This window comes from Larimichthys crocea, chromosome I (assembly GCF_000972845.2).
Source record: "Larimichthys crocea isolate SSNF chromosome I, L_crocea_2.0, whole genome shotgun sequence".
In the NCBI taxonomy this organism is placed as follows: domain Eukaryota; kingdom Metazoa; phylum Chordata; class Actinopteri; family Sciaenidae; genus Larimichthys; species Larimichthys crocea.
In genome coordinates this window covers 1,809,923-1,834,398 of record NC_040011.1, presented here as the reverse complement: position 1 = coordinate 1,834,398, position 24,476 = coordinate 1,809,923, and the positions used below count along the sequence as shown (strand labels likewise).

The 24,476-nt window shown below is 42.4% G+C and overlaps 1 protein-coding gene across 2 annotated transcripts; it reads left to right on the top strand.

The window, feature by feature from the left end:
- Positions 1-17,290: 17,290 nt before the first annotated feature.
- Positions 17,291-24,450, top strand: LOC113747090 (schwannomin-interacting protein 1-like). Of its 2 annotated transcripts, none has more exons than XM_027285328.1 (6): positions 17,291-17,568; positions 19,668-19,792; positions 21,343-21,424; positions 21,617-21,742; positions 21,835-21,952; positions 22,459-24,450. In XM_027285328.1, exons 1-6 carry the CDS (start codon positions 17,311-17,313, stop codon positions 22,557-22,559), a joined length of 810 nt encoding a protein of 269 aa, XP_027141129.1. In that variant the 5' UTR covers positions 17,291-17,310; the 3' UTR covers positions 22,560-24,450. The 2 variants fall into 2 exon arrangements, with proteins under 2 accessions (XP_027141129.1, XP_027141123.1); XM_027285322.1 differs by having other exon boundaries at positions 21,343-21,454.
- Positions 24,451-24,476: the final 26 nt, after the last annotated feature.

Here is a 24,476-nt window from a genome sequence, read left to right as displayed (position 1 = left end):
TGTCTGTTACTTGTCAGAAAAATTACAGTAATGTGCAGTAAAATAATCTATATTTGTCTGACCAAATCTTTCAATCTACGGTAACTTTAGACCTGTCCAACCTTTCTGCTTCCTCCAATCCCTCTCATCTCTTTCTCCACTCACTACATCTGAATTTTCTTCCCCTCACCGTCCCTCAGTCTGTTCTCTATGCACGCTCCTTTACAGTAATTGCAGTACTCTCGCTCATGTGGTCCTGTAAGAGCTGAGAGGGAGCAGAAGCAGACTCCTGCCCTCCGTGGATTGGAAAAGGGAATCACAACACAGGCTCCAGCCCACAGACAGTCCTTTCGTCTTTGCCACCTCATGCAGACCTCCGTCCTTCCTCTCCTCCTTTCCTCCCCAATTCCTCCGCCTGTCTCATCTCTCCTCAACCCCACCTGCTTTCCTCCCAGAGCGATCGGACCGCATTGTTCAGAACACGACCGGTCCGAGCCGTGGCCACCGCCATTGCCGTGCCTGATCGCAGCTACGTCGTGCTGTTCTTGGGCATTCCCCTTCGCTGAGGGGGCCAACCAGTAGGGAAGCGGGCGTTTCCTTCCGTCCTGCTGAGCCCCGGGTCCGTGGAAAGGGGTGTAACAGATGCCAATGCCTACCCAATGCTGCTAACCACCAGTTTTGAGACCCACATCATTCCCGGCTTCACGGGCAGTGAGATGTGGAAAACCCCCAACAGAGAGATGAGATGAAGACTTGCCTGTACCTCAATGTGGGGTCCCCTCCTCAGAGCCCAGACCACACAATCTCCCGTCATGGTGGGATCTACGGTGGAGGTACTCGGTCCACTACTTATTCCATATTATCCAAATATAAATAGGTTAGACTGACCATTGTGTTCAGTAAGGACTTTGAGGTCAGAAGAACAACAGAAACAAAGCCCGTTAACAGAGCAATTAGCAGTAACCAGCTAATAGGAACAATGTGGGAAGAAATAGCACAGAATAACGTGCTGTTGGAAATGGTCATTAATTTTGTTTGAAACAAGTTTTAAACCGTCCAGCCACTGTCTACAGCACGTTAGCAGTGAACGCACAAATAAAAAAAATGAATAAAAAGACTGTTGCAAGCAAAATGTTTTTATTTCTGCAGACCGCTGATGACATGACACACTGCCTGCACTTTTGCTTCCCTGCAGTGGACCGACATTTGCGGATTGAGCGAGATCTGCCACCCCCTCCCCGGACTACTCTAGCTTGCCCTGACTTATAAACCACCATGTTATGTTACAGTAGATGAATCTGATTCTGTGATATTAAACATTTCCAGGCTTATCTAAAGTGGTTCTTCTCTCTGGATTGTATGAGGACCGTGTACCAGAGCTCACAGTGAGACCAGTTCTTGTTGTTCCCATGAACTAATACAAACGGATTGTGGCCTTTTGGCTTCCTCCACTGCAATGGCTCCGCAGAAGCCTCCTGGAAATGTGGGTCTGCTGGGACCAGAGGATGGCACTGGTGGGTACAAGACAACATCCATTTCTTTGGTGAAACCCCAAACAGGTTGTTTGTCTAATCCTATTGTTTGTAACAGAAGAATCAACGTATGCTCATTTTGAATCCTGAATACTGTATTGGTCTGTTCTGATCCAGGTGACTATCTTTTGGTGAGAGCGATGGTGGCTTCAGTAGGATTTCCACCGCGTGTCTCCAACAGCAGGACCTACCTCACCAGGGCTAGTTCAAAGCGGGGTCCCCAACTGTCCCTGGGCCCTCGGTCCAACCCTGCTGAGCCCGCAAACGTGCCACCTCTGGGCAAACTGGTCGGCTGCAACGGAGGCAATGACACCGGAGCTGGATGGACTGTCTGCGCGGTAAATATCCACAGGAACTCATCACCAGAGTGGCAGTAATGCTGGTCACAGTTAGTTTCAACCAACAATTTGCTGAAAAATGTTTCATTTTCTTAAAACCCATACAAAATCATAGTCCTGTTTTTTAGTTTTTTTATTATACGCCATGTATCACCAGAAGGCCTGTTACCATTAGCAATCACATCAGAGCAATAAGATATAACAATGCAATGTTGGATGTATATAATAATTTAAAAACAACGAATTAATTGGAAATAATCCCAAATGTAAAAAATGGGTCCTATCTGTTTTTTTAGAATATGAAACTTTATATTTTCATAGGAACCAATGGGCTTGACCTCCATCGTTGTTTGGCGTGATCTGTTTTGACTAATCCGTTGGTTAGACACGACAACCATATGAGAACAGCAATTAGTTTCTGTTATTTATTTAAAAACAACCTTTGTCCACAAAATTCCAAGACATTCCGAGACATATTAAGGGATAGGCGCCTCAGTGTTGACAATTAACATGTGTTATTGTCTCATTTTTTATTTATTGTCATATCACCTGCCAACATCTGAACTGTCAGCTGTTTGAGCAGGTCCTCTGGCCAATGGTTCAGGCCCCCTTCCGGTTTTTCAATTTGTCCCTGTTGTGGAATGGTGGAAATGCTGGCCCGACACCCCAGAGGCCAGGCTCAATTCAGGAAAATTTAAAGACACATCAATTCTACTTGGAGTCAATAGGGATGGAAGGCCCCAGACTTCTGACGTACAGCACCAGGCCTTCAGCAAGACAATGAGAAGACTCATCTCCAGGGAGACTGCTTGGAAGGTAAGGTTCAGCTCAACGCAGCTGGAAAAACAGATAGAGCCACAAGATAACGCAAATTCTATCTAACTGCACAGAACTGATAGTCTAACATAAGAGAAAGAATTGAGAAAAAACATTATTCTATGTTATAACTCTAAAATACTTTATAATTTCCAAAGGTGTCCAAGCTGAGCGACCCACATGCTAACGATATTGGCTTGGAGGCAGTGGGGCTGCAGTATAAGGACTGATGGATGAGAAGAATGGGCTGAAAGAAAACCGTTGACGCGATGGATGACATTGTGGGGTGACCATAACGTAATACTGCCCGACAACTGGCTCACAGTTGCTCGCCATCCTTCGCCCAGCCAAGGCTCCGCAAAGCCACATGGGGAGTGGCCAGCTCTGGGATGAAACAGTGGAGGGAATTCACAAGGTAAGAGATGCAATGTGTGCGTATGCCCTTGCTCCATTACACACAATGGTATTAATAATGTTACCATAATAGTAAAATATTTGGTAAGTTTAAAATAACCTCACAAGCCCAACTAACATTTGGACCTGGAAAATCAAGTATAGAAAAGAAAAAAAAGCATACAAGTGTCTCACCCTATGAGGGTCTTATACGTTGGCTAGTTACTAGTAAAAACCGGTTAGAGAGCTCTGTAATTGGTGTTCCTGTTATGCTTATTGAAACACTAAACATAGCTAACTGCAGAGGGATATTAAACTAACCAATCACATCTGACCTCGCAAGAGCAGGGTTTCAGTATATCAATAGAATAAATAACTGGAGTAGAAATTCAAGTCATAGCACACAGTTTTTTGGCATGTATGTGGCTTTGCTTTAGAAGTTCCCCGGATGCATTTCAGACTCAGATTGTGACTGTGATGTGGTTACTTTGCCATGTGATCACCAAGGAAAGATTACACAGATCATCCTGAGTACTGATCACTGAACTACCTGAAATAAATAATAAAGCGTAATAACAAAAACGCTGTAATGCCGGTTAATATGTGCTTCATCCTAAGAGCTGTTCAGTATGATAATTACATGGAAAGGCCTCTACTAGTTATTCAAATAATGAGCTGTTTATCATTATGTGCCTGTCATTATTCTGCCCTACCAAAAACCGTAATTCCTAAAACTCTCATCACTAAAAATTCCAGAAGATATGGACCTACTACACTATACAATCAGGGGTCGCAAATAAGTTTGGACGCGGGCCAATTTTTTTTTCTGACAATCCCATCGCGGGCCATGACCTGCGCGCGGGGGGGGGGGGGGGGGGGGGTTAAGTGGTTCGCGGCCTGATTGCTGAGTGAGAACCGCACGTGTGTTCTGGTCCTTAGTAATTAAGGGAGTACTGTACAAAATGCGTGTAATAAGGTGGTTTTAATTTTTAAAAAAAAAATAAAAGTGTGTGGTTAGGGGTTTTACGAAACAAACGGCCTTAAACATGTATGATATTGCGTCTGTCATGAAACAGGGCAACCGCCCTAGCAACGTGCCGTACTAATGTATACAAGCAGCGCAGATCCTGCGTGATTGTGGCATTCACATTCATATTTGATAGTGAGCCGACCTTGTTTGGTTTTGTTTTTTTTCTTTAATGAAAATAATTGGTGTCACGTTGTCCGTTACACAAGAGGGACACAGGACACTTTTACTTTCCATCCACAGGTTATACAGAGCGCACGCACGTGCCAATTAAGTGTTTCCAACTGATGCGTCAGTAAAGGGCTGCAAGGAGGTTTCTGGCTGCTGTCACGTTACGTTATCAGCTACTTTTCAATAAATGTTTTGAAATCTGTGAAATGGTGTGTATTTTGACAGGAAACATGAGGTTTTAAAAAAAAAGATATATTTAAATATATAATATATATATATATATTAATATAGATAGATATATATATATTATATATTTTTTTTTTCTTTTTTTTTGTTTTTTTTTTTTTTTTTTTTTTTTTTTTTTTTTTTTTTATAAATCACGTCAGCTAGCGGGCGATATAATTTGATGGCGGGCCAGTTTTGCCCGCGGCCGCTAATTTGCCGCCCATGCTATAAACATACGTCATTCAAAGTCTATTTTTAGTGTGCACTTCTTAAGTGTAATTGCATATGCTTATCCACGACTGTTTTTGAAAACAAGTCCTATCACATAGGAGGTAAACTTTTATATTTACATACCAAATGTTGATGTAAATCAAAATCGATACAGTTATGAAAATCAGATTGGGGCAGTGGCAGATATTCAATATCATTACTTGTTGGTTGACTTGGCCAAGAAAAGCAAAAACACAAAAAAAAAAAAACTTTTGTCATTACTGTCATCAATACTCTCCTCTACTGTTTCCCTAGAACTGTAATCATCCTTTTGGTCCATATTAAATGGTAAATTGGGACTGTACAATTAACACCTTTTCCTAGCTTCCGGACCACTTCAAAGTTTCTTTTACAGTACATATCTCATTCACCATTCACAACAAAACATTCATAACACTGATGGAATTGGGCTGCCATGCAAGGTGCCAACAGCTCATCAGTTTGAGATTCACAGGCCCAGGCCCAAGGACACTTCGGGACATGCAGACTGGAGGGAGCCAGGGATCAGCCGCAATCTTCTGATTAGTGGACGACCTTGCTCTACCTCCTGAGCCACAGCCACCCATAAGATTATGTTATTATTATTATTAGGTATTATTGTGTATTATATGTTATGAATTATTAGTAAGTATTATTATTATTTATAGTATTAGTATATATTAAACACTCAGCAAGTAAAATGAAATTGGGACTTCAAACTTGCCAGCTAATGGTTTATCAGTCCTAAGAAATGAACCTGGAGTCCATTCACAAACAAAACTTTACCAGCATCTGCAGAGACCATTCTCTAGACCAAATAACCCCGCGTCCTTATTTGCCTCCTGGGTTCCTCAGGAGTAGCTCTTCCTCTACTTTCTTTCAGTATTCTTCGACAACCGGCTCCAACATGGCCCTGGCCTGCTGGATGGGTGTGATGCCACGGACTACCCGAGAAATTGGTTTGTCTTTGTTCGGCGGCCTGCCGACTGGAGAAGAAGCTCAACTACACCCTGGAGGAGGAAAAACGGACCGACGCTATGAGATATTGGCGCCAACTATTGCAACGAACGGGGTGAGGCATTAGACTGGAAAGAATTCATATTAGTATGTACGTATTTACTTTAAATAATGAGCAGACACAGAATAAGAGTACACCAAAGAGGGAACAGACCATCTTAATTTGGCTCTTACCTACAGAACAGCAGAGGTGGTCAAGTTACAGAAGCATCACAGCTGCTCGTTTATAACCATTTGCTATGAAATACAAGCAGATGCAGCATTCACTTTTTATTATGAAACCACCACGTAATTTTTGTATAGCGATCTATATTTTTATGAGCATTGGCATTTGTATTTAATATTGTGGTTTTTAATCTTGTCTATATCAACACTACTACCTATGCTATTGCCTATATTAGGACTAGCACCATCGTTGAAGCCCCCTGTAATTTCTATGTGCTTACATTTATGATGTCTGTTGTAAGGACAATAAAGCTTTCTATTCGATTGATTCTAATCATCGGCAGTCCAAGTCAAAATCATCCAAGTTTGGCTAGGAGAATCCTAACCAACAATGCGTGACCTTTCCCAGCTGTGATAGTAATTGGGCATCCCTTGGCATTTAAAAAATTAAGGGAAAGCCATCCATGGTCCCTAAGAGGATGAAGCCCACTGACTGGGGATTGTCTGACTATTCACCTCTAGTGACACCATGAGGTGGAACATTATAAGGTTCAAGTTGTCACATTTCCTCCACTGTACTTGAATGACTTGGCTCAGATGATGTTATCCCCAATACAAACTGGTGACCATCATGACACCATTTTTATACTTGTTGGTTGACTGCAAAACTAGTGATACTGAAGCTCCCATCAGCCAGCTCAACTGGACTTGAAGTTTTTATGGTAATTATCAAACAAAGATAAAAATATAGTATCCTGCTAAATATCAGCAAGTTTGGACAGTCAAGTATGCTCACACTTAGCAGTTAGCACAAAACCCCAATGTGCTAACTTGCAGTCTGACAAAGCCACCATGACTGTAGTCTTTTCCTTGTTACTACCAGCTGGAGGTCCCTAAATACATACAGGTAGATATTAAAAGGCAAAGTGAATGTATGAGGGAAAACTCAGCCACGAGATCAGTCTCATCTGCCTGATTCCCAATCAGCTCATGTTTTGTGATCACATGCTTTTTTAAATCAGGCATACATGTAGCAAATGCAAATTTTTTTTTTTTGCAAATTCAGACATCTGGTAAAGTAATGTAATTGTCTCCCACACTTGGAATGTTATGCTTTTAATCTAATTATGGTTATAGCCGGCCCATGACAGTGGTAAGAGTCTTTTCTTCTGGTCTCAGCACAGTGAGTAATGGCCACTCTGCTGCAACTTACAGATAATCCAGGCTGCCCTAAAAAAAAAATAGCCATATATGAAGTGGATGTCCACCTCCTTTGGACAAGCTGTACCTGTACCTGATGATATATTTCAAAACACGTGTTTGTTTTTTCAGTGTGATCTCTTTTTTGAATTGCAGTATTCCTCGTCATTCTTCCCTCTTTTAGAAATCCTAATGTGAACCATGACGGCCTGGTTGAAAACAGAAAGCTCTGGCCTGTGTTCACTACGGCGAGCAGAAATATGTTTGAACTCAACACTGACCCACTGAAGATCCACAAAGGTCTGAGGAACCAGATGTGTGCTTTCTGGAACGCTTCTGCCACGCCTCCTCAACATAACTGGTAAACATGCTTCTAGTCAACACATGACATCTGGAGTAAACAGGTTTTCCTGAAAGTGTTCCTGAAAGGCTCTGACATCACAGTCTGCTCTGTCCCTTCCTAAAGAGACTAGTCCAGTTTATTGTTCATTTTAAACCTGGGTTCTTATCATACTTAGGTTTGATTTAGGAAGAATGGCATCCTCCATGTGATTTTAGTTGGTAGCAGACAGCAGCAAGGTTAGCAGGGTGCAGGTGTTTCAGAACCAGCCTCTCAAAGGCCTTCATGACGGGGACGTGAGATGCCAACGCTCTGGAGTCAGTGTGATGCTGGGACGTCCTGTCTTGACATTGGAACCACATAGGAGGTCTCCATAATTTAGTCACCTTCCTCAACCTCATGAAAAGATTGATGAGGTGCTGGGAAGACTTCTGCAAGCTGCTCATCATACACATTTAAACACACCACACACACACAACCAAACCTGTGCAATATATCATTAACATGGCCCCATCCTTAGGAGGTAGCCATGTTCTTGGCTCACTACATCCGGTTGCTTCATTCAATTCCACCCTTTCATCACACTGTTCTGTCACAATCTTGGTACAATCTTCTCCCTGCAACGTTTTTTTTTGGCCTCTTATGCACGATCTTTGGACAGCCCGACTTCCTCACAATCTCCGCATGTTTAGAAGGCCTTTGATGTCCTCATTGATCCAAGGTTTATGTTCAGCAAGGAGAACCTTTTGGGGTTTGCATCACGGTGTATCTGTGCAATATAAAGCCATGATACCAAAAATATATATACTGATACAGCACGAGACAAGTAAACCAAAAGGCAATTCAGGGAAAAATTATCATATTCTGAGCAATAAAATTGACAATGTGATGTATGTTTGCGTTTGGATGATAGAGGAGGCTATCTGAGGGATGCTGCCGTTGTGGCGGGCGGGTGGCCGCCTGCAGTTATAAAACAAATAAACAAAGATTAGACTAAAATAGGCTATTGAAATATGTTTTAACAGTGTTTTCCAGTGTTTCAAGGTTTTTTGTTGGCGGGGCGGTGGTCTATCCACGGGGCAGGGGAGGAGGATCATCCGGCAGAAATTTTTATTTTTATTTAAGATTTTTTTGTGAGTCCGGCGATCCTACAGAACATTTCCTGAATTAAAAAATAATAACACTGGTGCATTAATTTTAGCCATCACAGGCCAGCTGACTTGCAAAGATCAATAGAAGCTGGCTTACATAACATAACAGCTGTTTAATGTTTTGTTACGTATTAATGTGCACTACCCAGCCAGCCGTAGTGAGTAATGCACTTCTTCATTTTCCAAAAAATAAAACCCCGTTTAGTTCCCTGTTTGTGTGGCCAGTTTATCCAATAACGCTGGTTTCACTTTGATTTTACTCTCTGTTATGTGACGTAGAGGGATAACATGAACCTTCATGACAATGAATAACATGGACCTTCTTCAGGTCCTAGTGGGTTGGGCTTAATCCAAAATAGTGAAACAGGGGGGGTGTCTCTGAAGACAAGCTGTTACCTGTGAAACGGGGTGCTCTCGAAAAACACCCCCATTAGCACTTGGTTACTTTCCGTCCTGATGACATTAACGCAGCAAAAAATCGACCAATTTAGAATTTGTGGTCGACCCAGAATGTACGACCAATAAGTCGACCAGTTGACTAGGACTTTACGCCCTACATACAATGTCCACTATGTATCCTCTTCTTGTGGCGGCAAGTTTTCATGTGTTTGGACTGATCCTTATATATGTGCTCAGATGTTGACTTTTAAGCTGTGTTCAAGCAGATGGTCGATGTAAACATCAACAACAAGGCAAATAATAAGGTTTCTGTACTGGCCACCCTCGGGAGTGGAAAGAGAATCTTCACAGTTATCAAAAAGACAGCAAGACCACTCCTCTCTTCTTAACACTCTTTTCTTCAGTCTCCTATTGGAGCATGAAGCCAACTAGTTTCAGGCAGGCTCTCTGTGTACTCCCGTTCAGCGTCAGCCATTTCTCTGTGAAGCAGCACTCCCTATAGGCACACTGGCTGGTCAACCCAGGCAGTTGTTCATCTGCCTTGTTTGGCGAGTGATCTCTGTTCTCATGATAATCGACTGAAGAAGAGAGTTTACAGTCCCTGCTTTTTGATCCAATTTGCAGCAGTTACTCCTCTGGTATATGTGGCAGCTTACTTACACAGGTTAAGCAACTGTCCAAGTGACTCTGTACCCCATCAGTTAGACCAGAATGAAACAATGCAATACTGTGATGGATCATTGCAACTCCCAACATGTTTTGTAAAAGATCAACTGTTAACCACCTCTTTCTGCTGTTCCTGTGCGTTGCCTGCCAGACAACATAGACCGAGGAGAGCGCTCAGTGGAGGTGGAGTTCCACCGCTGGTCCTCCTACATGATGCACTGAAAAGAGCCAGTTTTGACCACTACAGCAAGCAGGAGCGCTGCATGACCTCTGGGATCCTCAGCAGAGAGAGGGAGAATGGTGGGAAGGGGGAGGCATGGGAGAAGCCCCTCAGTGTAAGTCTAACTCATTCAACTTTTTTTTATGTTGTCTGCTCACTACACACAACAACCACAGGCACCGTCCATGCTTTATTTATATTATTTATACTATTTATTATGTTGGTTGTTTTCTGTATTCGTGTGTCTGTGCAAATTAGGGCTATGGAAGGAACTCATCATCAATGTGGAGGAATATTGAGAAATGTCAAAGATGTGTCATTACCCCACGTGTGTGCGTGCGGGCGTGCGTGGCGGCGGGCGTGCGTGCGTGCTTGAAGGCCCCCCTTTTTCACATAAGAATGCTCCACTGTGGTTTACTGTTGACTCACGTGTTTTGTGTTGCTCCATAAACAGAGGATATATCAGGGTTTTGCTTTTTGGATTCCCAGGATTTGTTTCTGTTGAAGCCTTGTAGTCGCGGCAACTATTATGACCCCTATTCCCTGTTTACCTGCCGTGTTTCGGCTTAACGCTTGCTTGTTATTTGTCTCGTGGTAAAAGCCACAGCTGGGTGTTGTTGTGTGAAAAAGGCTCCATGGAAACATGAAGCTCCCTCCATATTGGGAAAACCACTTTATGCTTATTTAAAGTGACAGTGTAGGTTTGTAAGTTTGATCTTTCCCTCGTACTGTAGATGGTGTATGACATTCAGCCAAACTAATCGGTGCGTAATTTACATCAGTTATTACATTTAAAAAGTTCACTTCGGATCAGCTCGACAGTTGGAAGTGAAATATTGATAAATCTCGTGCATTGCCTTGAGTTGCTGAGTTTGTCAAATATCAGAGGGCAGTGCTTTAAAACTCATAGACTAATCATGTTGAGTAAGGGCTGCAGTTTAATTCAACCTGCTCAAAGTGAAATACTAGATAAAAGCAACACGAGCTCAGTGGTTCAGCGTCACATTAAAAGTTCAATATCTCACTGTATGGTAGTGGGTGTATTACCATAATGCAGTTCAGTGGAAGTGCCCCACATATTCAAATCAATAAATCAATTACATTTTGATACACACATTCTAATGTAACACATCCAGCTTGTGCTACTATACTATAATAGTATATACACTAATAATATTTTCTTTCTTTGTGTACATTATCAGTTATTCCAGGTTTAGTGGATACTTCAAGTGAAAGAGAGGGAAGGAGAAGACTCTCCTTTATCTGCGGTTAGAAAACATAGTCAACTAATCAAGTCAAGTCATTTCATTTGAGGTCATGTGATCGGATCAGTACTCCATTCGTCATTTGAAAGACCAACACGGCATTCTATATAATGAAGAAATTCAGTGTTTCATCACCACATTGAAATATCAATATTATTAATGATATTATGATTTTGGTGGAGAGGTCGTTTACAGAAAGAAGCTTTAGACCTTTCACAAAAAAAACAGAAGTTTAAGTGAATCACTCAATGTAGGACTCATGACCTCATTGTGTGCGCATGTGGTCGGTATGGTGTGTGTCGACCAGTGTACACAGCTGTGATGTATTTCATTGACTTTTCCTCCCTCGCTCTCTTCTCTTTTCTTCTTCCATCTCTCTTCCTTTCATTCTCCCCCTTCGCCCGGTTTATTTTCCTTCATTCTATTTCCACCAACTGCCCACCTCTCTCCCCTTCTCTTCCCTCATCTCTAACCCACCTTCCATCTTCCATTCCCCTCTTCTCCTCCTGTATCTGTTTCCGTTCTCTTCATCAGCCAGCCCTGGTGTTGGGCCCCTCGGCTGCTGTTCCACCTTCCCAATCGTCATCTTCTTCTCCCACTCCGGGTTATCATCCTCAGCTCTAATCAACCTCCACCCACCCTCCTGTCTTTCTTTCTTTCATCCTTCACTCCCATGTCCCCTACCCCCCTCTCACTCTTTGTGTCACACTCCTTTTTTTCCACTCTTCCAGACCTACATTTATATGCCCTTTTATTTCTCCTTCCACCTCACTAACTTTTCTTCCTCTTCTTTATCTTCTATCCTTCTCTCATCCATCTCTCAGTTGCATCACTCTTCTCTCCCCCCCCGTGCTGCTCTCTGTCCCTGCCCCGCCCCCCATCTCTCTCCATCCTCCCCTGCTTTCCTCGTTAAGTCTAAGGGAGCCAGAGTAATTCACTCAGCAGCAGATAATGTGACAGAACGCTGGCTCACGCCTCTGGCCGCCAGCCAAAGGACACCATGGATGGATGGATGGATGGATGGATGGAGGTGATGATGGAAAATGGAGGTGGAAAGGTGAGAAAGGAGAAAGGAGGATGGGGGAGGAGGGAGAGGGGGGAGAGGGATGAGGCAGAGGAGAGGTGGAGATGTGATGGAAAGAGGAAAAGACAGTCAGAGAAGACATCAGGTTATAACTGCAGTCCAGAATCCCAGCTTTCTCACATGTGGCTTCTGATAACGGAACAAATCCACAAATGTAACACAAAGTTGAAAAGCTTGAATATCCTGTCCCCACCCACAGCTGAAAAGTGTGTGGTGTGTGTGTGTGTGTGTGTGTGGTGGTGTGTACCTGTCTGTGAACCTCAGCCAATTTTTATTTAAACACGGGAGGGAAGTAAATCAGCGCTGAGATTGGCTGATGGCGTTTCTGTTGGCATGTAAAGCTTCTATTTATAGGACCGGAGTAGGTAGTCCTACTTTAAAAGAACTAAATATGAAAAAGGATTGTACCTGATGTCTAAAATAACCAGTGAAGAATGCATGTGTGGACTGGCTGTGTGAGTGTTAGCTCCTCTCATCTAGGGAGACCCTGCTTAAGCCCCACTCTCCTTCTCTTGCCCTCCTTATGCATGTCCGGAAGTTAACCCCGTCCCCAGTTAACCTCGCCAAACTTGGACTGTTATTTCTGTAAAATTGTTACTTTGGAACGAAACTATTAATCAAAGTAAGTATATCTACTATGTTAGGTATGTTTGATGTTAGCAATACGTAAATACATCAGTAAAGGAATAGATTGATATTTAAAAATGCAGTGAAAAATATAGTGATAAAAAAACAATGATGATGGATAGAGGTTGTGTTTAAAACAATATTATCTGAGTGTAAACTAAAAATGAGTGGCCATAAATCGTTTTCTGTTGTTTGACTTTGTTTCAAGTCCCTGCCTCATCGTTGTGTTGTTCCACCTCACTAGTATAGGTAAGTGTTAAAGCTCTGTAGCTCCCAGTAATGTCTCTGTGTCATCAATGAATGCTGAATTGGTTAAGCTATAGCAACAGAAATAAAGACATCCTGCTGCTCTCTGTCCACCTCTGGCTTTGACTGAGTCTCTGCAGGCACCATCAGCTACTCATCCATCCCAAGCCAGAGACAAAAACTTTCTTGTCTGACCTGTAACAGTGTGTTACAGGGGTCACGTATATTCAGAGCATACGTGGTCATTTTATCAAGATATAAACAAACAGTAATGTAAAGTGACTGTACTAATATAGTTCCTTTCCTAGTCTTTTGAAACAACAATATCATTCACCCATTCACACACTTCATAACTGATGGCACTGGCAACCATGCAAGGTGCCAACTGCTCATCAGTTTGAGGAGCAAGCATTCCTACGCATAGCACAGCACATTTGGGTTGAGTATCTTTGCCCAAGGACACTTCGACATGCAGACTGAAGGACCACGATTGAACCACAGATCACTGATTAGTGGACGACACCCTCTACCTCCAAGCCACAGCGGGCCCTGAATGAATTTATACAGAACTCAGTGTGTGAAAACATGAATGACCTGGACACATTCTGTATTTAGTCTGACTTTACATTACAGCCATTCTACGATCATACAAGAAACTGACGATGGAAATCCCTCACAGGAAGTCCAATATGAGGAGATGATAAAGTAATAATATGAACCATGATCGTTTTTGTCATATAATGACTGGTTGTACTCACGGATGGACCCTGAGAGAAAACTGAGAAACAAACTTGAGTGGTTTAATACTGCCACCCGGGTGTCCTCTTCGTTGTAGAACACACTGCACACATCATTCGGCTCACTGCCATCTGGAATATTAACTGTCACTGTAATAACAACAATACCTATCCATTTTTAGGAATGACATGTCACGGAAGGCTTTTGTGGTTCCTCAGTCAATAACCTGGTTCTGAATTCTCCTTTGAGATAACTGCAGAGATGATTGATGATGACACGTTCTGTCTCCCATTGTTTCACACGGTTTGATGAACTTTCCACAGATAATCATAAAAAAATTCCATGCAGAATGGTATAAGCGAAACAGCCAGCAAGCGGCTACAGTTTGGGTTAACTCTAATTCTATACTCAATCTTGTCTTACTGTTCAGCCCGGTAAGTGTCAGAACAAGTATCTAATAATAATTTCTCCCTGAGATATTAAACTATTTCTGATTCAGATTCTGATAGCCCCTCTGATCCTTTTTGGACATATTGACTTGAATCCAAACACTTTCTAAAGGTTGTGGTGTGTGAAAAACTTGTCTGCAAAATTCATATTAAAAGCAAAGTCATTCTAGATCATGTTTGTTTGTCTGTTGGCCCTCACTGTAGATACAAAGGGCATGAAAACACACCGATTCTTATTTTCAGGTGATTATACATTATTGGAAACATACTAATAAATATTGTATTCTAATGCTGCCAGTACATACTCTTAAATCTTACACGCTGGAGTGAACTTGTTTGAAACCTCATCATCCACACAGACAATAAAACAAACATATGAGAAGCATGAAACACGTGACAATCCAGCAGAATCTGAGTTTCTGCTCACAGTTTAATAATCAACCCTACAGATGCTTTTTTCAAACTTAGTCTGCTCAAACACCCAGATGAGTGTCCTTCAGGACATAAATGACTGTCCAAACAGCACACACAGGAGAAGACAAATGAAACGAAGAGTCTGTGCTGAATAAAGTGACCAGCCCTTTCCACCTACAAATCCGAATTGACAAGCTGTGATTGGGCCACACAGAATTCAGCTCCTGAACAAATGACGTCATCTCACTCTCATTTGTGGGCTGATAAACAGTCCAGCAATCTGAATGTGAGGAATGTACGGAGTGAAGTTTCCATGGCAAAGCAGCTGTGAATCTTTTTTTTATTAAAGAAAACAGAATTGATTATTTCATTTATTGATGTCATAAACCTGAATGACGTAATTCTCTGAACATCAGTCACACTTTAATCACTTGACAGCGGCTTCGACGCTCCTGCGCAGGTCACCACTTTTCACCTGCCCTGTGAGAACTGGTTGGTGACACAGAAGTAAAGAAACGACGCCAGGTAACTTTTTTGAAACGCACACATGACGCAATGAAGCAGCCTTCACACTGTGTGTGTGTGTGGGGGGTGTGTGTGTGGTGTGTGTGTGGTGTGGTGTGTGTGTGTGTGTGGTGTTGTGCGTGTGAGATCACCTGTAGTTTGAACAGACATCGCAAGGAGCGAGTGAAATAGGCCACACCTCCAGTCAAGCTAAACCGGCTCAGATCCGGTTTGACCGGAAACCACGCTGCGACTGAGTCTGGAAAAAAACTAAAGAGTGGGTTTAGGTTCAACGTTCTGTGTTTTGTCTGTCTCGTTTTATATTTAGCCACAATTACATACGCGCCCGCGCAGCTCACAGAGATTGCTGCGTCAGCTAGCTAACAGCCGTAGCTGTAGAAAGGAGATTTTTATTTTGAAGGCAGTGACAGGAAGTGGTTCATCTGAATTTTTCACTTTCCAACTGTTCCTGGGCGAAATCCTCAAGTTCGATTCCTTGGTATGTTTGGACCGAGCTGAGTGGATGTGTGGCAGCGAACAGCCACGGAGACAAAGATGTCCTGCGGTCTATCAGTGAGAAAGCGCCGAGTCGTGCGCTGTGAGCGGACACACTCTGCGCTGCTCCGGGCTGCTTGACTTCAGAAGACGGAGGGAGGTGAAGGAAGATAAGGAGGAGCCGAGGAAGGAGCCGAACGAAACTAGTGGCAAAAACAACTAGGTCTGTGACAACAGAGCTAAGCCGTGGCTGAGCCGTGCTGAGCTGAGCGAACAAAGTGTAAGTCAACTTGATACCACTAAAGACAGTACGCTGTGATAGCACACATGTTCTGCGTGGTTCCGACAGAGATAGACGGTCCAAAGTTGGAACCAACTCGTGGTCTGACTTTGGGCAGGGCCGGAGTGAAGAGCTCAAAAACTAGTGAGGGCATGAGTCCAAGTCCCCCAACCAAACCAGAACTCTCTCTGACCCTGATTGATTATAAAGATGAAATCATCTTTAATAATCATACCAATAAACGAAAGTCTTAAGAGCTGGATAACGGGCTCTGTTTTACACAATTTGGCAGACATAGAATATAATATTCATAAGTCTGTTGTCATTGTATATCACCTGCTAATAAGATCTGATGTAAGTTGTGAGGGAGGGTGAGCAGCTACACTGCCAGTGGCCTCTAAATCAACATGCTGGTGCCTTCAGTGCTCAGCGTATTAAAATTGTTTTTTAATACAGTTCATAATTTCATTGCTAATACTAACAAACAATGTCACATAGCTGTTTTCTTCAATGTTCATCTAAACTCTAACTCTTAGCGAGGTGTGTTCAGACATCAGATGTTGTGATTTGTTGCCTCCAGGTTCAGAGTGTAATCCCACGTGGTAAATATGTTTCAGCTGTACCGGTATTTTGTTCTGATGGACTTTACTTCTGATACAAAAAGAGTCAACAACTTTGCTAACAGTCAATCATCAACCAGGTACCCCAGCCAGCACAGACCCAGCAGCAGCTAATATTACTGACTAGTCCAGCAGCAGTCAGCCCAGAACCAGAACCAGACCCAGCAGCAGCTAATATCACTGACTAGTCCAGCAGCAGTCAGCCCAGCTCGGCGTCTGTCTTTCAGCCTTTTATTTCACCAAGCTCTCACCATCCACTAAAAGTCAGTCCCACATTTACATTATTTTCCAGTTCTTACTCGTTCACTCTCTCCTTAGCTTCCTTTATCAACATCCTCTTCAGTGTCTTCGCCTTTAGCTATGCAGATAGAAGTTGCTGAGCCCAGTTACATTGTCTGCTTAATTGACACAAGCTCCGCTCCCCATCAGCACTCCCCCGGTGCTCTGAGTTCACAGTCCAGGCAGCCTGGCTAACAAACATGACCTAACAGGAGCTAACAGCAGCTACAGTTGTCAGCAGTTTACTTCACTGTCCATCATAAACTCTGTAAATCACAGAGAGTTGAGGCGGAGCAGCCGGAGGACATCAGAGGGAAAAGCAGAAAACATTTTCTCCATAAAATATGATCCAGACACAGATAGACAGGATAATCCCACTGTGATTGTAATAATAATACACAAGCTTGTGTGTCCTGCAGAGATGGAAGGAGAGAAGGAGAGACAAATGCAGCAGCGAGAGGAGAAGGAGAGTAATGAGGCAGAAGACGACAGGAGGAGTGATGACGATGCTGACAATGAAGAGGAGGAGGACGAAGGTTCCGATGGTGCGGCGCTGGTGTGGCAGGAAGGCTACGGCGAGGACAGCCTGGGCCTTCCCATCATGCACTGGGAGGCACTGAGCCTGCGCATCGCTGAGCTGGAGAAGCAAGAAGAGGAGAAAAAAGAGAAGAAGGAAAAGGTCAGAGGTCATAGTCTGTGTGGTTGGCATGATAACGTACAGTAACTGTAACTGTGTAACTTTATATATCTCTTTTCTAGTCATCTGACCCCTCAGAGCGCTTTTACACTACATACACACACATACACACACATTCATACAGCGATGGCGCAGCCTTCAGGAGCAATTTGGGGTTCAGTATGTTGATTCGACATGCAGACTGGAGGAGTCGGGGATCGAACCACCGATCATCAGATTAGTGGACGACTCGCATCCTGAGCCACAGCCGCCCACATCAGTCCACTATGATTAATTTCAAACGCGTTATCAAAAAATGATCAAAGAATCAATACTTTGGACAAGTCTAAAACACGTTAGCTGAATTAATTAATTAATTAAATTTAAATTTAAAAAGGAACTAAATTAAATGAAATATGGATTCTCATGAACTGCTGTGTTTTATGAATTGTGTCATGTATTCTAGTAAAGTATGCTGACCTGTTATTAATTCATCAAAGTTTTATGAAGACATGATGAAGCATTCCCTGCATCATATTTACTGACTGTCAGCTGCTCTCAGTGACACAATCATTTCTCTCAGACTTATGAGCATTCAAACATTTTCAGCCCAGGCCTGAAAATATCTAAACTATAAGCTATAAAAGTATATGTAAATGTGTATGCATATGGAACATTCTGTAACATCTTAACATGCCTTAAGGATATAAAAAGTTGGATGACCTACAATTTTCTGATGTTAAATTCAGACAAACTGAAGTTCTTGTAATTGGACCCAAACACCTCAGAAACTCTCTTTCTAGAGACTTAGTTACTTTAGATGTGATCACCCTGGCCTCCAGCTCCACTGTAAAGAATCTTGGAGTTGTTTTTGATCAGGATTTGTCCTTTAACGTCCACATAAAACAAATTTCGAGGACTGCATTCTTCCACTTACGTAACATCACCAAAATCAGATGCATCGTGTCTCTTTGTTATCAGGCTGCTCTAATAAGTCTCTTAGGACTTTGCAGTTAATTCAGAATGCTGCTGCACGTGTTCTGACAGGAACCAAGATCAGAGATCACATCTCTCCCATTTTGGCTTCCTTGCATTGGCTACCTATTAAATCTAGAATAGAATTTAAATTCTTCTTCTTACTTATAAAGCTCTTCATGGTCAGGCACCATCATAGTTTCCAAAAGTAGAATGGGAGACAGAGCTTTCACTATCAGCTCCTCTTCTGTGGAACAAACTACCAGCAGGCTTCTCCCTCTCTCTCTCGTCATCTCTCTCTCTATCCTTCATCTACTATCTAGTCATCTCATCTAGCTATCTATCTATCGTATCTATCTATCTATCTATCTATCTATCTATCATCTATCTATCTATCTATCATTGTTAATTGTACAATAGTGTTTGTGTTGGATTTTCCGTACTGGGGACAAATCCATTGCACGTCTGTCCGTCCTGGGAGAGGGATCCCTCCTCTGTGGCTCTTCCTGAGGTTTCTTCCACCTTTTTTCCCTGTTAAAGGTTTTTGTGGGCAAGTTTTTCCTCACTGGAACCGAGGGTCTAAGGACAGAGGGTGTCATTCTATCTCATTCAAGCTTCTCATTCTGTACTGAAAACGTCCTCTTGGTGATCCAAAGATCCTTTACTAACCTGTAGACACCAGCACTCTAATGCTGCTTTGGACTGGACAGCATGGACTGAGCGGTTAACTCACTTTAGCAACATGTATATCTGTAAAGACTGTAAGACTTCAGAAAATAAAATCTAATCCAGCTTCACCAAAATCAGTGAAATAGTTGTTGCTGTGAGACTTTGTGATGTGGAGCACAGCAAGTTCCAAAGTACGACAGGTGTAGCACGTTGTGTAGCCTGATAGTCGAGCTGTTATTTATAGTATAAAAGTTGCATAATGTCACTTCAAAGAGGTCAAGTTCAGAACGTCTATCTTATACCAGTGTGAGCAGCTGAGTGACGAGGGTCAAACCCTGGCCCTGACCTCAGCTCACATCAAGTCAGGCTTTTACATTAGAGTCACTTCAAAGCAAAGCAAAAAAAATCTGTATTCATATAAATGTGTTTGTGTGTGTGTTTCTGCTGTGTTTGTTCAGAGTGGAGCTTCTCTGGAGCGAGGCAGAGCTCCGGTGAGCTGGACAGAGGAGAGAGGGAGGAGAGCAGAGAGCTGGGACGACGGAGACGACGCCTGCAACAGCCATGTGCTGGCACTCACCTCCCGGTACACACACACACGTCTCATGACTGCTATTACTTATGAGCATGACATTGTGTGTGATGTCATTTGGTATGTATCTTTTGCTCAGTGCACTAGAGGAGGAGGAACACCTGAACCCTCCTGATGGGTCAAAGTACTGTTCTTCCACTTTTTCTGGACTACAAGCAGCAGGATGGATAAAAGGGTCAATGACTTCACTTAGTAACATTCTGAATGTGTATTTTTTGCAGTATGGTGTGTGACTACAGAGTATACAGTGGATGAAGCATTTACATTAAATATATTATTGAAGAGAGATATGACAAATAATCTGTATTGAAATGACATTAACAGCAGAGTCTATGGTTTCATTGTGTATTCTTGGAAATCCAGACACACCCATTCCTTTGATAGATGTGCTCAACAGTGCAAATACATGTTTATAAATTGATTCAAGTATACAATCATTTTAGAACTGATTAACTAGTGCACAGTCTCCGTCTTGCTCCTCCTCCTGTACCGTCCACTGACGACCACAGAGCGATATTATGTGGTGCAGAATTCAAATTATATAAAAACTAGCTTGTGTTACTGCTGTAGGAGCCTCTTGTATGCAGGTGGTGATTTTATTTGAATACATTACCAGAAAATGAGTCTTAAGTCACCATTTGAAGTCACAGTTTTACTACTTTAGAGCGGCACAATGGTGCAGTGGTTAGCATTGTCGCCTTACAGCAAGAAGGGTTCCTGGTTCAAACCTCAGCTGGAGCTGGGATCTGTGTTCATGTTCTCACCAGGCTTCCTCTCACAGTCCAATCACATGCACTTAATGGGTTCATTGGTGACTCTAAATCACCCACATGTGTGAATGTGAGTGTGGATGCTTGTTTGTCTCTATTATTGAAGAGGGAAATGACAAATAACAGAAAGAAGGCCGTACGATGAGATGGCATTTTTTTACCCCGTCCAAGCCCGGGACAGACCCCTGCTGACCCTGATGAGGGTGAGCGGTTGCAGATGATGATGATGAATTGAATGTTAATTATTGTATGACCTTGTTAAATGAGATACTTGTTAACTACCTGGAGCATTGGATCAGATAAAGTTTAAAATCCCTGTTTTACTTTTTATTGGTTAATTAAGTAAAAGTTTAATACTAACAATCGATTATCATAACTACACTTTGGCAGGTTGGAGTTAGTTCTCAACCTGCCAAAGCGTAGCTGCAGGTCTGGCTTTATTAATAAGATTCAGCTTAATTGCACAGATATGGGACAAAAAATTGATGTGATGTGTTGAGGTGCTTCTACTCCAGTCACAAATGAGTCTTGGTGTAAAGCGGACAGCTCACCATCATCTAATCTGGTTCTATTGACAGATGTGACCTAAAAACATGATGGGCTTTAATCCACATCACCTCCAACTATTTAACAGATTCACTTCATCACTTCACTTATTTTACGTTCTACTTGTTCCTGATGAGCTCATGTTTGGTCATTGTGAGCCACCAAACGACATTCAGTGTAAATCCAGCACATGGAGTCTGTTTAACTGTCTCTCTGTGTGTCCTTCAGCCTGCAGACACAGATGAACCTTCAGCTCTGCTTTATCAACAACAGTGAAAGTGAAGAAGAGGAGGAGAAGAAGGAGGGAGAGGTCAGCAAGAAGGAAATCAGCAACACACGAGTAACTACTAACACTGACAGCATGTGCAGTCTGATATGAGATGAGATGTCAAACAGTCAGAGGAGGAAGAGTGTAAGAAATACCAACAGGTCATATCCTCCTCTTCTTAATTCATCTCTTTCTTCTCCATGTTCTTCTTACTGGTCACCCCTGCTGATGAAGAGAGGGACTGTTCAGGTCCACAAGAACCCTCAGCCTCCTGCCAAGCCAGAGAAGTCCAAATCCAGAGGCCTCAGGAACACTCTGAGGAACCTACGAGACCGACTGAGAACAGACCACAAAACGCTTGTGAGTCAAACCTTTAATCTTACTGCAGCGTCCTTTACACCTAAATACATTTTATCATTCCTGTTCTCTGCTCTCCTCTCCTCTCTCTCCAGCCTGCAGCATGTAGTCCTCCTGTAGTCCAGAGAAGACATTTGGAGCGCAGTGATTTACAAAACTTCAGTATTAAGGACCTAAAAGCTCTCTCCATGTCTCTCAGCCAGGCCATACAAGGTACTCACCTACATTCATTCAATAATTACAACATAACTGTGGTTAAATCACCAGGTCTGGGGGGGCAGAGGATCTAAGGAAGCATAGCGGGTCAACAGCATATCCTATGTTTTGTTTATTTATGTTAATATTTATTCAAATATTGAAGGTTTAGTAGAAAACCCTTCCAATGCTCAGTTATGTTTAATTGTTTTTGGGGTTTGTTACACTGCATTACTTTGTTTTGTAAGATATTTTTTGGCTTTTTTTTTTTAAGTTTTATTTGACAGAGACAGCTGAAGAGTGACAGGCATGTGTGGGGACAGAGAGATGGGGAATGACATGTGGGAAAGAGCCACAGGTTGGATTTGAACCCTGGTCTTTCACAGCAAGGACTGAGCCTTCGTACGTGGGGTGGCTGCTCTACCAACTGAGCCAAACACCGCCCAACTGCTACATAGTTTCACTGCATCATGTAACTGTTTGAACCACCCGTTCATGCTGTGTTTTTTGGGGGGTTTTTTCAGACCTGAGCTCAGAGCTGGTGGGTCGCCTCCAGGTCCGAGACCAGCTGAGGACAGAGCAGGATGCCATGCTGCTGGAGGTCCAGGATCTGACATCACTGTGAACCTGCCAGTCGCTCCCAGCTGAAGTCCACCTGTTGAGTCGAATTTGAAAGAGCATCACAATGTGTGAACACAAACATCTCAGTCAGTCCCTCCTGCCACTGGTCTGACCAGCCAATCACTGTGAAGAAAGGACACAAAGTATTTTTAACGTTGTTGTCTAGTTGCATATTTATAAGAGAAGCTTTTGTCTCACTAAAGACAGTGTCCACCAGCAGTGGTTTGACCTCACATGGGACAGGAGCAGCTTTGTCAGCAGGTAACTGAGCTGGACACAACAATCAGTGGATGGTGTCATTTTTTTTAAAATATGCTCTTTTGCCTTCTCACTGAGTCAGATTCAAGAATCGGTACAAGTTTCATCTCCACTGCAGATAAAAGTCTGGATCACGCCAAACCCGGCTGCCTGGAAGCAAGGCTTTCACACCGGGTCCAGACCAGATTCTGATCTTATGTGAGGAAAATCAGAATGGTCATTAAATGTTTATCCAGTGTTGATGAAAGTTAGCTTCATTTCTCTCCCTTACAGGTAACTTGTGGAGTGTTTGACCATAAGCGTGATAAATACTCCTGCCCTCTACTCATTGGCAGCTGGTGGCAGTAACGTGGCAAGAATCCTATTATAATATTATATGATAAATGCCTGCTATTCAAAGATGTAAACTAGAATTCTAGAAAAGTAGAAAAGAAAAGTAAAAATAGTTGTTTTGTGCGAGCTCATGAGCAAAAGTTTGCTCTGACATTCTGTGGTGTGCTTTATGTTAACCAACATTCCACACTGACTGAACATTATGTTGGTGATGACAGTTCATCGGTTCGAAACACTTTGGTTTCTTCTGTATTCAGCATGTAGCCTTTAAGGAGCAGCATCCAGCCTGTGAAGTGCTGCTGATCTTTTATCAACACTGGAGCGACACTCACGTTGTGTTCAGCGTCTTTTCTATAAAAGGGATTCTGTTGACAAGCTGCTATACTGCCAACAGAACAGTCTTTGTTTCTCTGATCTTTTTATAGAAATTACTTTTTTTTTTATTCATGCATGTTTTTATTTTAGTTCTGTAGAACAAATGAAGCACATTTTAATTTTTCTTCACTAAAGTGCTTTCAAAGATATGTTTATCTTTGTATTCAATCATTGTTTGCTTGGCACAAGTCTTTGATATTTTTACAAAAAAACGTTTACCTTCATAAATTCAGTATAATATACATCTCCACAGCATTCATTCCAACAGTACAAAGTCAACTTCAACTTTTCTCTCTGCTGTTTGCTGCCATCAATAAAAGCCAACCTGCTGTGTGCTTGCTGCAGGTTTCACCTTCAGAATGCTCCTTCAGGAACTGTTGACTTTCATTCACAGCAGTTTAACAGAATGAAAACACAAGAAAGTGGAAGTCATTTGAAATGATGAAACTGAATACAGCAGCATTTTCTTGAAATGTATTGAATACCAGAGTTTATTTCTGAGTTTACCAATATTGTGGACCAAACACATATTTCATGTTTCATTTCTCCTGTGGCCTTTGACACTTCTGGTCAGTTTAGTGTGTTGGGCTCTGATGAGTGGACATTACAGTACACTCACTACACTCCCTAATTTTGTTATTGCACTCATCACATCCTCGTGATCCGCAATAAGCCAATCATACAAGGACTGATCATGGTTTTTACTGATGTTGCCTTTGTGTCTAAATCCATGTGGGCTGATGAAACAAGCTAATCTGAATGAGTTTAATGGCGTCCTGCAAATTCTTTGTTTCATCAGTAAAGAAATCAGCAGCCAATCATGCTTAATTTAAACGTTGTCTTAATGTTCTTACTCTGTGTATTAAATAAACTGGTGGTGGGTTTACATTTGATAACAGTAAAAAAAGAATAAAGTATTATTCCAGTCAGTGATGTCACTTTCTGAGAGAGTGTG